General features: G+C 44.7%; 1 protein-coding gene across 1 annotated transcript; it reads right to left on the bottom strand.

Annotated features, from left to right (window-relative positions):
• Positions 1 to 801: 801 nt before the first annotated feature.
• On the bottom strand, positions 802 to 1407 carry LOC115600038 (putative olfactory receptor 13C6). Its single transcript, XM_030468275.1, has one exon. The coding sequence runs from the start codon at positions 1405 to 1407 to the stop codon at positions 802 to 804; it is 606 nt and encodes a 201-aa protein (XP_030324135.1).
• Between the last annotated feature and the right edge of the window lie 14661 nt (positions 1408 to 16068).

Consider the following 16068-nt stretch of genomic DNA (forward strand, 5'->3'; position numbering starts at 1 on the left):
TTAAGGATTCCATGTGCACATCAATATGATTTTATGAAATCGTTTATTAACAATTTGCACTCACTTATATAGAGAAGCCTTGTTTACACCATCATATCATGGAGGTGGCTTTGTATTCCAATTACAGATTCCATTCTCACGGAACCACTCTTCTCACATAATTATTTTCCTCTTCTGTTGCCAATTAAGTTATCTCTTTCCCATTAGGTCGTTCTCAGAAAACCTCTAACTAGGCCTCAATAACCATTAACCCAATGTGGCCTTAATTGAAGTAAGTCAGGATTGCTCACAACCTGTTTATTTCTGAACTGTTTCCCAAACAAATCATTACACTCTCCTTGTCTCAATCTATTCCTCCAGCCCACTGCTTGGGGAAAGCTGATTGATCGGCTAAGTGGTGCTCAGTGCCTGGCTGTGGTTCAACCACAACAGTGTTTCTTTGGGCCCAATGTGGGGCAAAATGGTGAGATAATGACAGATCTGATCAGTGCTTATAAAAATGTCTTAGTTATAATTGTTCTCTGTATGCGTTTAACAGTCTCTGGTAACCATATTTGTTGGTTTGGACTCAGAGCTCCTTATATCTGTGGGATGTCACACCTTCCTTCTTGTTTTGCTAGCTGACAGCTCTGGAGCCTGCTCAAGGGCATCACTTGGCTCTGCTGTGTGACTCTGATGGTGACACTGACCCGGGACCTGCAGCCAGCATGGCCATCATGAATTTTTAATTTTTTAATGTCCTTGGGACTTTGAAACCTATTTGGTCCTGTTGCTGGGAACCAGCATGTTCCAGAATGTGGTTCAGGTCTTCTTTAGGACTACCCTTGACCCATGTTTTTTCTGCTCTAACTCTTCCATTCCTCTTTCTCTGTCCCACCTGGAGGATGCACAGAAGGGCAAAGTGAACACCTGGTAGGTCTGTCCGACTTGCACTGGTCCAACCACCATCCCTGATCCCACCAGCAGTGTGACACAGAGCCCCCTGCTCATGATGAGGCTGTAGTGCAGAGGGTCACAGATGGCTGTGTAGGGGCCAGAGGCCATGGCAGCCAGCAGAAGGCATTTGGTACCATCCAGCAAAACCAGGAAGTAGAGCTGGGCAGCACAGCCAAGGAAGGAGATCCTGCCATCTCCCATCAGGAAACCCACCAGCATTTTTGTCAGAGTGACTGATGTGCAGCAGATCTCCAGGAAGGACAAGTTCCTCAGGACGAAATCCATGGGGCTGTGGAGGCTTGAGTCCACCACTGCGATGAGTGCAGTCAGGCTGTTCCCTGTGAGGACCACCAGGTAGATGAGCAGGAAGACTGTGAAGCGCAGGCCCTGCAGGCTGGAGTGGTCAGAAAATCCCAGGAGAATGAATGCAGGTCCAGCAATGTGATTCTCGAAGCCTTTTCTTTGGGGCATTTTCTCTCCATAGATCAATCCCAACAGCAAGCTCTTTGAGGGTGCTGATGTCCTGTCCACCATCCCATGGCAAGCCTAGAGAAAAGGGAAACAAACCCCCCCATTTTCAAACTTGGAAAAAAAGGAAGAGAAGAACTCCAGGCCAGTCAGTCTCATCTTTGTCTCCATTCTGTGGTACTATGATCTCTGTGCCTGGAAAATCATTTAGCAGATCCTCCTGAAGGCTCTGCTAAGGCAAGCAGATAACAAAGGGGTGATAGGTGACAGCCAACATGGCTTCAGTAAGGGCAAGTCCTGCCTGACTAATTTGGTGGTCTTTATCAGTAGGGTCACAGCTCTGAGGAAATGGCTAGATGGTCACACCCAAAGAGTGGTGATCAGTTGCACAGTGTCCAAATGGAGATGTGTGAGGAGTGGTGTTCCTCAGGGGTTGGTACTGGGACCAGTGCTTTTAAACATCTTTGTTGGGGACATGGACAGTGGAATGGAGTGCACCCTCAGCAAGTTTGCTGACACCACCAAACTGTGTGGTGAACTCAACATGCTGGAGGGAAGGGATGCCTTCCAGAGTGTCACGGTTTAACACTGGCCCGGCGATTAAACCGAATAACAGACGCTCTCTATTAATCTCTCTCTCTCCTTGATAGAGAAAGGAGAGAGAATAAGGGAGAGAGACTTATGGGTTGGAAACTAAACTACACAACTTTAATGAAACAGTAGTGATAAATAGGTAAAATTACTAAATATATACAAATATACAGGAAAATGGAAACCACATTCCTCCCTCCTTTCCCCCAATAACTCTCACGTCACCACCGAGGCTGTAGGGCAGCCCTGGGAAAGTCCAGGCTGGACTCCTGGAGTCGGCAGTAGTCGGGAACTGGAGGCAGGAACACACAGATATGGGCTGGCACGGATCAGGACCACAGGCAGATGAACGGACGGGATCCTTCCAGGATGCCGTGTGAAGGAAGGGAAGCAGGAAATCAGGAAAAGATCTGGCTCGGCCCTCGTGATGCCTCAAATTTATACTGAGTGTGACGTATATGGGATGGAATACTCTGTTTGGTCAATTCTGGCATCTATCTTGTCTGTTCCTCCCTAAAGGAGGGTTCAGGTGGGACCTCTGTACCCTCCCCCGGACGGTAAAATGTTTTCCCTCAGAGCTGAGCAGTGTCCTTGGCTCTGCATACCAGTCTCTAGCAGTAACTATAAACATCAAGTGTTATCAATCCTAGGAACACACACTGCCTGAGAAACTTACTGTTAATTTAGCAAGTGCAACTACTTACAAGAGACTTAGCTAAAAGCAAAAGTACAGAAACAGAAAACCACCTTTATCCTGGCCCAAACCAGGACATTCCACCCCTTATTCCATACCATTTGTGTCATACTCTAATCATTACTAACTCTTATCCTTAAACATATCTATACACAAATTGTTACTATCTCTCAGTGCTAAAATTCACTAAGTAATTCAGTCTACAATTGCAGATGTTCATCTATTGTAGCAGATTCTCAAAAGAAGAACCAGTCTTCACAGTTCATGTCCATGGTCCACAAGTTGCAGGTTGCAGATGGTAGTTTCAAGGAAGTTACTGGATGCCAGCCGATGAACCTAGTTCTGGTTTCATCACCACAAAATCATCCTGAAAAACACTCATAGAACACTGTTAGTTTATGCAACAGTTCACATAACAGTAGTTATGGTGGGATTCAAGTTCATGACTCCCAAAGAGTCCATGCATTACTGATTAAGCTAGACAAGCAGAAATTAGGAATTCTCACCTAGTGTTAGATTCCCTTGTGGTACACATTGTACTTCTCCATCTTTCATCATCACCCACCAAGTGTGTCCAGGCCCTTGAGCGAAAGCAACCCCACGAATGGGTTTGCCTTTGCCCGAGGCAGGATAAATCCAAACTGTTTTCCCTAGCAGATTCTTTTCATGCACCACAGGCACTTTGTCCCCATCTACTGTGTGTAGAAAATCTGACTGAGCAGGACCAGCTCGATTGATGGAACCCCTGGTATTAACTAACCAGGTAGCTTTTGCCAAGTGCTTGTCCCAGTTTTTGAAAGTTCCACCACCCATTGCTTTTAAGGTAGTTTTTAACAGTCCATTGTACCTTTCAATTTTACCTGAGGCTGGTGCATGATAGGGGATATGGTATATCCACTCAATACCATGTTCTTTGGCCCAGTTATTTATGAGACTATTTTTGAAATGAGTTCCATTATCTGACTCAATCCTCTCTGGTGTACCATGTCTCCACAAGACTTGTTTCTCTAGGCCCAGGATAGTGTTCCGGGCTGTGGCATGAGGCACAGGATATGTTTCCAGCCATCCTGTACTTGCCTCCACCATTGTAAGCACATAGCGCTTACCCTGGCGAGTTTGAGGCAATGTGATGTAGTCGACTTGCCAGGCCTCCCCATACCTATATTTTGACCATCTCCCTTCATACCATAGAGGTTTCAACCTTTTAGCTTGCTTAATTGCAGCACATATGTCACAATCGTGGAAAACCTGCGCAATGGAGTCCAAAGATAAATCCACCCCTCGGTCACGAGCCCATCGATATGTTCCATCCCTGCCTTGATGACCTGAAGCATTGTGGGCCCATTTGGCCAAAAAAAGTTCACCTTTATGGTCCCAGTCCAGATCTATTTGGAACACTTGAGCAGCCTCATCTGCTCGTTGGTTGTTTCGATGTTCCTCGGTAGCTCGATATAAAGGTACGTGGGCATCTACGTGACGCACTTTTACATCAAGTTTCTCTAACCTAGTAGCAATGTCTTTCCAGAGTTCAGCAGCCCAGATAGGTTTATCTCTACGTTGCCAGTTGCTTTGCTTCCACTGCTTTAACCAACCCCATAAGGCATTTGCTACCATCCATGAGTCAGTATAGAGATAAAGTCTCGGCCACTTTTCTTGTTCAGCAATGTCCAAAGCCAATTGGATAGCTTTTACCTCTGCAAATTGACTTGATTCACCATCTCCTTCATCTGTTTTTGCAACTAGTCGTGTAGGATTCCATACGGCAGCTTTCCACCTTCGATGGCCTCCTACCAGACGACAGGATCCATCAGTGAAAAGAGCATATTGTTTCTCACTCTCTGGTAGTTGGTCGTATGGTGGGGCTTCTTCAGCCCGTTTTACCACTTTTCCTGGTGGCATTCCAAAATGTTTGCCTTCTGGCCAATTTGTTATTGCTTCTACAATTCCTGGACGATTAAGTCTTCCTATCCTAGCTCTCTGTGAGAGTGAAGCAATCCATTTACTCCAGGTAGCATCGGTAGCATGATGGGAAGATTCTCTACCTGTGTACATGAAACCCAGTACAGGTAATCGTGGCACTAGGAGGAGCTGTGCTTCAGTACCAATTACTTCTGAAGCAGCTCTAACTCCTTCGTATGCGGCCAATATCTCTTTTTCAGCAGCTGTGTAGTTGGCTTCGGAGCCTTTGTAGTTTCGACCCCAAAATCCTAGAGGTCGGCCTCGAGTCTCTCCTGGAGCTTTCTGCCAGAGGCTCCATGAAGGACCATCACCTCCATCTCCGGTGTAAAGAATATTTTTGATGTCTGGCCCTGTTCGAATTGGTCCAAGGGCCATTGCCTGCACAATCTCCTGTTTAATATTCTCAAAAGCAGCTTGTTGTTCTGAGCCCCATTTAAAGTCTTTCTTCTTCCGAGTAACCTCATAGAGAGGTTTCACAATCTGATTATAAAAAGGAATATGCATTCTCCAGAAACCAACAGTTCCTAAAAAGGACTGTGTTTCCTTTTTGGTAGTTGGTGGGGCCATAGCAGTTATTTTGTTAATCACGTCCATTGGGATGTGGCGACGTCCATCTTGCCACTTAACCCCCAGAAACTGTATCTCTTGTGCAGGTCCCTTGACCTTGCTTCTTTTAATAGCAAAACCAGCCTCTAGGAGAATTTCAATTATCTTCTTACCTTTCTCATAGACTTCCTTTGCTGTGTCACCCCACACAATGATGTCATCGATGTACTGTAGATGTTCTGGAGCTCCACCCTTTTCCAAGGTATCATGGATCAGTCCATGGCAGATGGTAGGACTGTGTTTCCACCCCTGGGGCAGTCGATTCCAAGTGTACTGGACACCTCTCCAGGTGAAGGCAAATTGTGCTCTGCATTCTGGTGCTATAGGAATAGCAAAAAATGCATTAGCAATGTCAATAGTAGCATACCACCTGGCTGCCTTTGACTCCAGCTCATACTGAAGTTCTAGTATGTCCGGCACAGCAGCACTTAGTGGTGGCGTAACCTCATTCAGGGCACGATAGTCCACTGTCAGCCTCCACTCTCCATTTGGCTTTTTCACTGGCCATACAGGACTGTTGAAGGGTGAATGAGTCTTGCTGATCACTCCTTGGCTCTCTAGTTGCCGGATCAGCTTGTGAATGGGGACCACAGCATCTCTGTTGACACGATATTGTCTACGATGCACTACTGAAGTAGCAGTTGGCAGCCGCTGGTTTGTAGTTCTCAGCAACCCCACTACAAAGGATTTATCTGAAAGGCCAAACAAAGTATGCAGCCATTCTGCATTCTCAGTCTTAATAGCTGCAGTACCAAAGGACCAGCGGTACCCTTTCGGGTCCTCGAAATCACCTCCCTTGAGGTAGTCTATGCCAAGGATGCACGGAGCATCTGGACCAGTCACTATTGGGTGTTTATGCCACTTTATTCCAGTGAGGCTCACATCAGCCTTCACAATAGTCAGTTCTTTAGATCCCCCCGTCACTCCAGAAATAGTGACGGAGTCTGTGCCTTTCTGATTTGATGGCATTAGGGTGCACTGTGCACCAGTGTCCACCAAGGCTTTATACTTTTGTGGCTCTAATGTGCCAGGCCATCGAATCCACACAATCCAATAGATTCGGTTGTCCCTCTCCTCCACCTGGCTGGAGGCAGGGCACCTCTAAGCTTGAGCACATACAGCATTGTCAGTATGTGCATTACTGGAGCTTGCATCCCCAGTACTCACACCTGATGTGCAGGGATCTTGAGTCACCAGCATTTTTGGATTGGGTAACTCTACACTGGAGACTTGAGCAGCCATCTTTTTAGAAGGACCTCCTTTTGCCTTTGGCTTACTCATCAACTCAAACACTCGGTCCTGTAGGGCAGCAGTAGGTTTCTTGTCCCACTTTTTCATTTCCTCTCCATACTCACACAGGAGTGCCCATAGGGTCCCTCTTGCTGATTTCTGTTTCTCTCGATTCTGTCTCATAGGAGGGCGTCTCCTCTTAATGGCTGCAATGCGGTGTCCTCTGTCTGTCTGAGGAGAAAGGGGTGAATACCATTCCTCAGATGCTCTCTTGATAGCTGAGACCCAGGCCCGACAAGGGGCTATGACAGCATCTTCACACTCTCGTGCAGTTTTAATCACATCACCCACAGTTGCATCTACGTCTGCAGGAACCCATAGCATTACTGATAGTGTATGATTAAAAGGTTGTGGTGCAGCATGCACAAACCTTTGCATCATAGGTTTAGGGCATGGTACGTGATAGGGATCTTCAATGCCATCATTATTATAGATCACGTCTCGCACAGCCAATTCTTCGAGATACCTGATAGCTTTTCCAAGTCTGGCTGCTTTGATCTGTGGGCAGTCTATTTCCTCTTTATAGGGATATCTCTCCCTTACAGCTGACAAGAGTCGTTTCCACAGGCTGGTAGTTCCAGCCTTTTCCCCAAATGCCCGATCAATACCTGCATCTTTGGCTAGGGATCCCAACTGCCTGGCTTCCTTCTGAGTTAATGTTATGGTAGCAGCCCCCTCATTCCAGCATCGGAGTAACCAAGAGAGAAGTGGTTCACCTGAAAAACGGCTGTAGTCTTTTCTCAGAGTACGCAAGTCTCTCATGGAATAGGGCTGAGCAGATTCTGAGTCTGAGTCCTCATCTGACTCTGCTCTAGGGAATGCTGTATGAGGAGAGGCAGTATCAGTATCCTCTGTTTCCTCTATCACCTGGTCATCTTGTTCAGACTTGGAAGGGTTACGGCTCGTTTCTGATTTCCCTTGTTTTCCTTTTCTCCTAGTTACAGGGTTAACAAGTAACTGTGTGGGCTGAGGGGGAGAGGCTGAGGCATCTGCAGCAGTGGCGGCAGCAGGGCTTGCTTTCTGAGCAGCAGCAGTGTCTGTGGGAGTAGACACAGCAACTGGAGCTGTAGCAGAAACACTGGCGATGCTGGCCGGCCTTATCTGAGTTGTGCCCTTGCGTGAGGGGGGGCGAGAAGCGGCTGTGGAGGCAGGAGTGGGGGTGCTCTCTGTACGAGGAGCAGCTCTCACTCTCCGAACAGCAACTCTCGGCCTCTGAAAAGGCATACTCAATCTCATTACTGTGGTTTTTGTGTTACTCCTCACCAGTATATGAGAGAAATTAACAACACCCACTAAAAGATTGAGAGATGAAATGCTACTGTTACTAAAATCAGGTGGAGTCAGCCCAAAATACGATGGAATGGTATAATTTTCCAAATTAAAACTGGGAGTGTAATTACCAACCAAGTTTTTTATCTCTGTATGAAACACTACTGCACCATGCACCATGATATACACCAGTATTGAGGACAATATTGCAATGATGGTTCTTAAGCAACTCTTACGAACGAAAACCCACATAGCAGCAGCAATTCCAGCTGCGAAAAGACAGATTGCATACCCTAAATACCAAAGGTACGGCACGATTGGTTTAATCTCCAACCCTGTGAAATTTCCAAAGAACAAGGTCTGATTCCAGCTCAGGAAAGCCATTCTTTCACTGGAGTTGGAATTCAAACTGTTCAGGCAATTTAGTTTAAACTGAACTCGAGCCAATTAGCTCGGGCCCCACGTTGGGCGCCAATAAATCTGTCACGGTTTAACACTGGCCCGGCGATTAAACCGAATAACAGACGCTCTCTATTAATCTCTCTCTCTCCTTGATAGAGAAAGGAGAGAGAATAAGGGAGAGAGACTTATGGGTTGGAAACTAAACTACACAACTTTAATGAAACAGTAGTGATAAATAGGTAAAATTACTAAATATATACAAATATACAGGAAAATGGAAACCACATTCCTCCCTCCTTTCCCCCAATAACTCTCACGTCACCACCGAGGCTGCAGGGCAGCCCTGGGAAAGTCCAGGCTGGACTCCTGGAGTCGGCAGTAGTCGGGAACTGGAGGCAGGAACACACAGATATGGGCTGGCACGGATCAGGACCACAGGCAGATGAACGGACGGGATCCTTCCAGGATGCCGTGTGAAGGAAGGGAAGCAGGAAATCAGGAAAAGATCTGGCTCGGCCCTCGTGATGCCTCAAATTTATACTGAGTGTGACGTATATGGGATGGAATACTCTGTTTGGTCAATTCTGGCATCTATCTTGTCTGTTCCTCCCTAAAGGAGGGTTCAGGTGGGACCTCTGCATCCTCCCCCGGACGGTAAAATGTTTTCCCTCAGAGCTGAGCAGTGTCCTTGGCTCTGCATACCAGTCTCTAGCAGTAACTATAAACATCAAGTGTTATCAATCCTAGGAACACACACTGCCTGAGAAACTTACTGTTAATTTAGCAACTACTTACAAGAGACTTAGCTAAAAGCAAAAGTACAGAAACAGAAAACCACCTTTATCCTGGCCCAAACCAGGACACAGAGGGACCTGGAAAGCTTGAGAAATGAGTTTATGCAAACTGCATGAAGTTCAAGAAGGGCAAGTGCAATGTTGTGGACCAGGTCTGAGGCAATCCCATGCATGAATACAGGTTGGAAGGAGAAAGGTTTGAGGACGGTCCCGAGGAGAAGGATTTGGGAGTGGTGGTGGATCAGAAGCTCAACATGAACTGTCAGTGTCCATGTGCAGCCCAGAAAGAAATCTCCGTTCTGGGATGCATCAAAAAAAGCAAAGACAGCAGTTGGGAGAGGTCTTTCCCCCGCTCTATTATGTTCTTATGACACCTCACCTGAAGTACTGTGTCCAGTTCTGGTGTCCCCAGCATCAGAAGGATGTAGAGCTCCTTGAGCATGTCCAGAGGTGTTGGAGGACATGAATGCACAGACCCCAACTGAAGTGAACAACCAGAATCATTTATTGTGTGGTTTGCTACACTTATATAGTATTCCAATATTGATTGATTTATAGGTTACATCTATGTCACGGTTTAACACTGGCCCGGCAATTAAACCAAGTAACAGACGCTCTCTATTAATCTCTCTCTCCTCTCTGATAAAGAAAGAAGAGAGAATAAGGGAGAGAGACTTATGGGTTGGAAACTAAACTGCACAACTTTAATGAAAAAGTAATGATAAATAGGAAAAAATTACTAAATATATACAAATATACAGGAAAATGGATACCACGCTCCTCCCCCCTCTCCCCCCAATAACTCTCACGTCACCACCGAGGCTGCAGGGAAGCCCTGGGAAAGTCCAGGCTGGACTCCTGGAGTCGGCAGCAGTCGGGAGCTGGAGGCAGGAACACACAGATATGGGCTGGCACGGATCAGGACCACAGGCAGGCAAACGGACAGAATCCTTCCAGGATGCCGAGTGAAGGAAGGGAAGCAGGAAAGGCAGGAAGGGCAGGCAGCCGGAAGCTGGAAGCAGGAAATCAGGAAATCTGGCTTGGCTCTCATGATGCCTCAAATTTATACTATGACGTATATGGGATGGAATACTCTGTTTGGTCAATTCTGGCATCTATCTTGTCTGTTCCTCCCCAAAGAAGGGCTGCAGGTGAGATCTCTTTCTTCCTTCTGGAGGGTAAAATGTTCCTCAGAGCTGAGCAGTGTCCTTGGCTCTGCATACCAGTCTCTAGCAGTAACTATAAACATCAAGTGTTATCAGACCTAGAAGCACACACTGTCTGAGAAACTTGCTGTTAATTTCAGCAAGTGCAACTACTTGCAAGAGACTTAGCTGAAAGCAAAAGTACAAGACAGAAAATCACCTTTATCCTGGCCGAAACTAGGACAATCTAAAAGTGCTCTTTCTGGGAATATTGTAAAAATAGTACATTTTGCCATATAATCATACTCTAGCATGGCACTTCGTACCGAAGCATAACATTCCCTAGGAGGCACATTGCTCAGGATATTTACAGCACTCCGTTCCCCTCAGGGTCAAGCAGTATCAGGCAGTCCACCAGGCACCTTCTGTCCGACACATTGTCTACTCTTCTGCTGTTCTACTTACAATTCCCCACTTTTAAATTTGAAAGAGCCAAGTGAACCATCTTTTCTTCCATTCTCCTGGTGCTTAAAACCATTTAGCAATCAATCCAATAGTACAGCAAAATTATTATTCCTGCCAGAATCATCAGAAGTGCATAAAGATAGTCCTAATACCTATATGTTTAAGGTAGCAAGCATCTATTCTAGCTAACACTCCATAAATATAATGAGAATCCACTACAATATTAATATCTGTAACTAACAATAATCAAAAGGCTTCTATCACTGCACACAATTCTATGCCCTGTGCTGAACCTTCCTGTAGCACAACATGTGATGGCCATTGGTCTGAAGCAGAATCATGCCAAGCTACCACTTCTTTGTGTGAGCAAGCAGATCCATCCAGGAATAGAGTAGGAGTTCTCTCTGGTGGTACTGTTGATAAAATAAAAGAATGCTGGATTGTTAACTCTTGCAGGGACTGTAAAAATTTGTGACTCAGCAAGTTGAACTGTATCTCTCCAAGGTAATATGCTAAGGCAATTTGAAAAGGTAGTGACATTTGAATAGCTGCATGAAAATCCTGTTTCGTGATAGGGATATGTATTACAGGAACATCTAATGCAAAAATACCTCTAGGAAGTAATCACAGTTTTGTAAACACTTGTGATAACATTTCAAATCTAGACCGTACTGTGTTGGTAAAATGATGTGATAAAAATTGACATTCTAGCATCCAGAAATTTTTTCCCTCCTGTTGCCCTAATATTCCAAAGAGCTGTAAAATTTTGTTTATCATAAGATCTCTGAGAACAAATTTTGGATCAAAACGATGTTCAAAAGACTTTAATTTTAGTCAAAACAGTCTCTAGTGCTTGAGATGCCTCAGGATTCAATTGCCTTGCTGATGACCTTGGTATCATCCTTCAATAAATTAAATAATGGGGATAGTGGCTAAGTAGAGATACCAAGCCAAGGTCTTATCCAGTTTATTTTCTCCAATAATTTTGGCAGATCATTCAGAGTTTGAATATTGTTTTCAATCATAAATTTTTTGTGAAGAAAGCCTGATTTCTGTTAATTTCTATCCCAGGTATATCCAGAGTGGATCTGAATTAACTTTTTCATGAGGTTATCTGTAAGGCATAATTTTCCAGGCATTTGGTAAGTAAGCAAAATATCATATAATGAGAGGCCATAATGCTAGGATGAGCTCAAAAAACTGGTTTCAATGCAAAAAACATTGCCAAATTTTAGGGCTGTTTTTCATTCCCTGTAGAAACACTGCCCACTCATACCTCTCCATAGGAGCTTGACAGTATACAGAAGGAACCAAAATTACAAAATGTTTACAGTCATCTTCAGTGTTTGTGTCCATCTTTTTGTGTCTCCTGACACAAAATCTTATTTCTCATAAGATTATCCCTTGTAGAAAGGTGACCTCATGAGGGGCAGCTCGTACTTAGCATATGGTTGAGGAGTGTGTTTGGCCATGAAATTTTATCATGCTGTGCTTTGCTTTGTTTGCAAAGAGGAAAACTCCTGCTGTGCCCATGTGCAGCAGTTCTCTAAGGAAAAGAGGGGGGAGATGGTGCAAAGGAGCTGTACCATCCAGCTGCAGAGACCAGGGGAGAAGTCTGATGGGAGGAGAAGTGATGCAAGTCCCAGGGGCCAAGGAGAGCAGTGGTGGGGTTGGGGAGGTGAGGAGCAAGGGTGTCCATCCAGGGTCAGACCTCAAGGAACTGCTTCTCCTTCTGGTGCAGACCTCCCGAGGAGACCCTCTGGGTCATTATCACTTGGAGAATGCAGCTAGAACCTCTCCCCTGAAGTATAAAGTAATGAAATATTCCCTTTCAATTAAGAGTGCAAAAGTGTACTTTGAAATCTTCCTCCTGAAATCTACTGGAAAAAAATTAAAATCTCCAAGAACCTCTATAGGTCTTGATGAAAAAAATGTGATTACAAAAAGGTAAAGAGCTCCTTTGGGCTTTTGAGGATCATTGAATGAACTTCAGATCTGTTGAGAAGAATGAAAAAATCTCTGATAAAGTCAGTCAGAAGCAAAACTCAAAATACCTTCACACACTGATGGGCCCCACTGAGCCTGCCAGAGCCTCCCCATAGCCTGGTTAAAGCAGATCCCTGGAGGCCATGATTGCAGGAGGCAAAGGCCCTGTGCTGGTGGCTGTAATGCTGAGAAAACCCTTTGGTTTGTTGGATGCAGCAGAAAGGCCAAGCCCTGGCCCCAGGCCCTGGGAAGACAGATCCTGAGAGCCTCACGAGAAAGTTTCCTCTCACCAGCCTTGGTGGCTGAGGACACTGCTATGACCAAGGGGATAATGACCTCACTCCTTGACAGAGCCCTTGGCCGCCTCTCCTGCAGGCTGTCCTACACTGTCCATGCCTGCAACTCCTTCCCTTCAGGCTGTTGTCACCCTTCCTGCTTTCCCACCTTATTCTCACCCCAGCATTTCCAGACCTTCTCTAGTGTCTCTCTGCTCTCACTGGCTTTGCAATGAAAAAACCAAAATCCTGGGCTGATCCAGAACCCCTCTGGGTAAACCTCTGACACAAGGATAGCCTTGGGGTAAGACTTCGTTGTAGTGAAATGAGGCAACCAGGTGCCACTAATTGCCAGGGAGTGAGCATGAGCTTGTGTCAAGTCCACCTGTGCCTAATTAGGGTGGGCCCCCACTGCGCACGAGCAGGAGCAGCGGGCCAATAAAAGGTGAGTCCTGAAGCACAGGCTCAGCTCAGTCCTGAGCGTGTCTGCAGAGAGGTCAGTCACTCTTGGAGCACTGCACTACCTTCATTGCACCACTAGCGCTCATCACCCTTAGGGTGAGGCTTGAATGGCGCAGCCAGCTAAGACACAGTACTGCAATGCCGAGGCCCCAGGTTGGAGACTCCTCAGAGCCTCAGATCTATAGTTGAAGGAGAAATGGTTCCCAATATGGGTCCGATATCTTTTCCAGTGATTTGGGACCAGGTTGCATTAGGTTGGAAAATGTTAAAAGAAGCCAAAGTTGCCATTGTGTAGTACGGTTTGAAATTGGTTTGAGTCAGTTACTCAATCTCTTTTGCAATATCTTTTTACTGCTCAATTGTTGATGCCATATGACACAAAAATGCTCGTTGATACTCTGTTAACTCCTTCTCAACAATTGCAATTTCATCATAAATGGTAAATGCTGTGTGAAAATGCAGCTGTGATTCCTAGACAGAACACCGATGCATTACACAGAGTGCAAGCACAAATGTTACTGGGTGCTGGTCCTTTTGTACGTGCAGATTTGCAGGCATGGTTTCAAACTGAAGTGTTACAACTTTCACAAGAATTGGCGTATAAAGCTTTGCAAAATGTGCATGATCCTGCACAAGCAACCCCTTTCCTTTACAAATATTAAACAGGGGGGAATAGAGCCATATTCAAAATTTGTGGATCGCTTATATTCAGCTATAACATCACATCCGGATTTGTCAGAAGAGATGAAAAAAAAAAAAAAAATTTTTTATATGTTGGCGTATGACAATGCTAATGAAAAAACTAAACGTGCATTAGGACTACTCCCAAAAAGGTGCCACAGCAGCCCAATTGTTAAAAGCTGCTTAAGGTAAAGATGCTTAAGACCATCATTGCAATACAGTTCTCAATATTGATGTATATTGTGGTGCATGGTACGGTGGTGTTTCATACAGAGATAAAAACTTGGTTGGTAATTATACTTGCAGTTTTGGTTTGGGAGATTGTACCACTTCATTTTGTTTCAAGGTGACTTCACCAGATTTTTGTAGCAATATAATTTCATTTTTGAATCTTCTAGTGGTTGTTGTTTATTTTTCTTATATATTGGTGAGGAGTAAGACAAAAACAAAACCAAACCAAACAAAAAACACAGTTATGAGAATGAGTATGCCTTTTCGGAGGCAGAGAGTTGCTGCGGAGAGTAAGAGTTGGTCCTCGTACAGAGCGCACCCCCGCTCCTGCCTCTGCAGCTGCTTCTGGCCCCCCCGCACACACTGCTGCTGCTCAGAAAATGAGCCCTGCTGCAGACACCACAGCAGAGAAAAAAAATAAGAAAAGGGGTGTGTGTGTGTGTGCCTTTGCTGTTTATAGGCTTGGAATTCTGTCTCTAAACAATTTTATTAGGCCTTTTTGGGTCTCAATTTGGTAACCATGGAGGAAACCAGGACTCCACTGTGCTGTGACCCGGGAGGGGTCTGGGGACGCTTTTGGGGCCCCCCGAACAATTTTTGTCGGATAAGCCTCCTCTACCCCCTTGGCTCTACGCGCCAGTGGACACCTGACCTTCCTCGTAAGTAAAAAGGTGTTTAAGTCCTTCCACTGCAGTGTGAAATGTGCTTTTCGTATTGTGTTGTATTGATAACAGGCTTTTGTTAATGTTGTAATTCATGTGATCATTTATATGTTGATTATGGGATCCATCGTCTATATCTTGATTGTTGATTGTGCTATTCTGTTGCACTGCTAAGCAGATGAACTTAACTTTTGGTATTTTAACACAGATACTAAAAGATGTTGACAGTGTCAGACACGCAGTTTTACAATATTGTGCTGCCACTGACTTTTTATTATTAGCTTTTAGGTTATGTTTGTGAAGACTTGGATGTAGTAGTGTTGCATATACTGGGTTAAATTAATGGTTAAATCATTTAAGGATATGGGGATAGTTTAGAGATTTAATTAGACAAGGTTTATCAATTGTATTTATTATTGTTTTTGTTAAAAAAAAAAAAAAAAAAGAAAGAAGAAAAAAAAAAGGGCAGAGCGTGATGTCAAGACATCGCTGGAGTGGACCCGGAACAGGTCATTTTGCCCCTTATGCAGGACTATTTGGTTTGGCTACTGCGAACTTCAATGGACTTGCAAATAGCCTTGGCACAATTTGGCCGGGAAATAACAAATTCTTACCCCTCATATCGCTTGTTGCCACTTTTATGTAACATGCACTGGGAGCCATTTAGTTTTTTGTCTGACAATCCAGTGGACGGCATAATGGTCTTTGCAGATTGAAAAAGAGAAAGATCCTGACAGGATTAACTCCTGTAAGGAAAGGAGATCAGGCCAAGCTGTCTGTGTGAATTTACTTTATGTAGAATTAAAATTTGCAATATATGTTAATGACTTTGTATTCACAGCCAGTAAAATTCAGGGTTAAACTGAGAAAGAAGTGAACAAAGCAGCTAAGACATGTAATTTTCCATTAGAACAATGTAACCAATACAAGGTCCTAACGGGATTAACTTCTATCTCGGAGATAATTAAAAGTGTAAGTCTTGTTCTTAAAACAAGTCTTGTTCTTAAAACAAGACACTGCCAAGGCCATTTAGGCGCCAGCTGGGCACAAAAGAATGTGAACATCTGCTCAAGAAGAACATAAAGATGTCACCACCAACGGATAAGAAGAAAGTTATGGCTAGGGTCTGATATCGCCTTATAACAATATAAT

This window comes from Calypte anna, chromosome W (genome assembly GCF_003957555.1).
Source record: "Calypte anna isolate BGI_N300 chromosome W, bCalAnn1_v1.p, whole genome shotgun sequence".
NCBI lineage: Eukaryota > Metazoa > Chordata > Aves > Apodiformes > Trochilidae > Calypte > Calypte anna.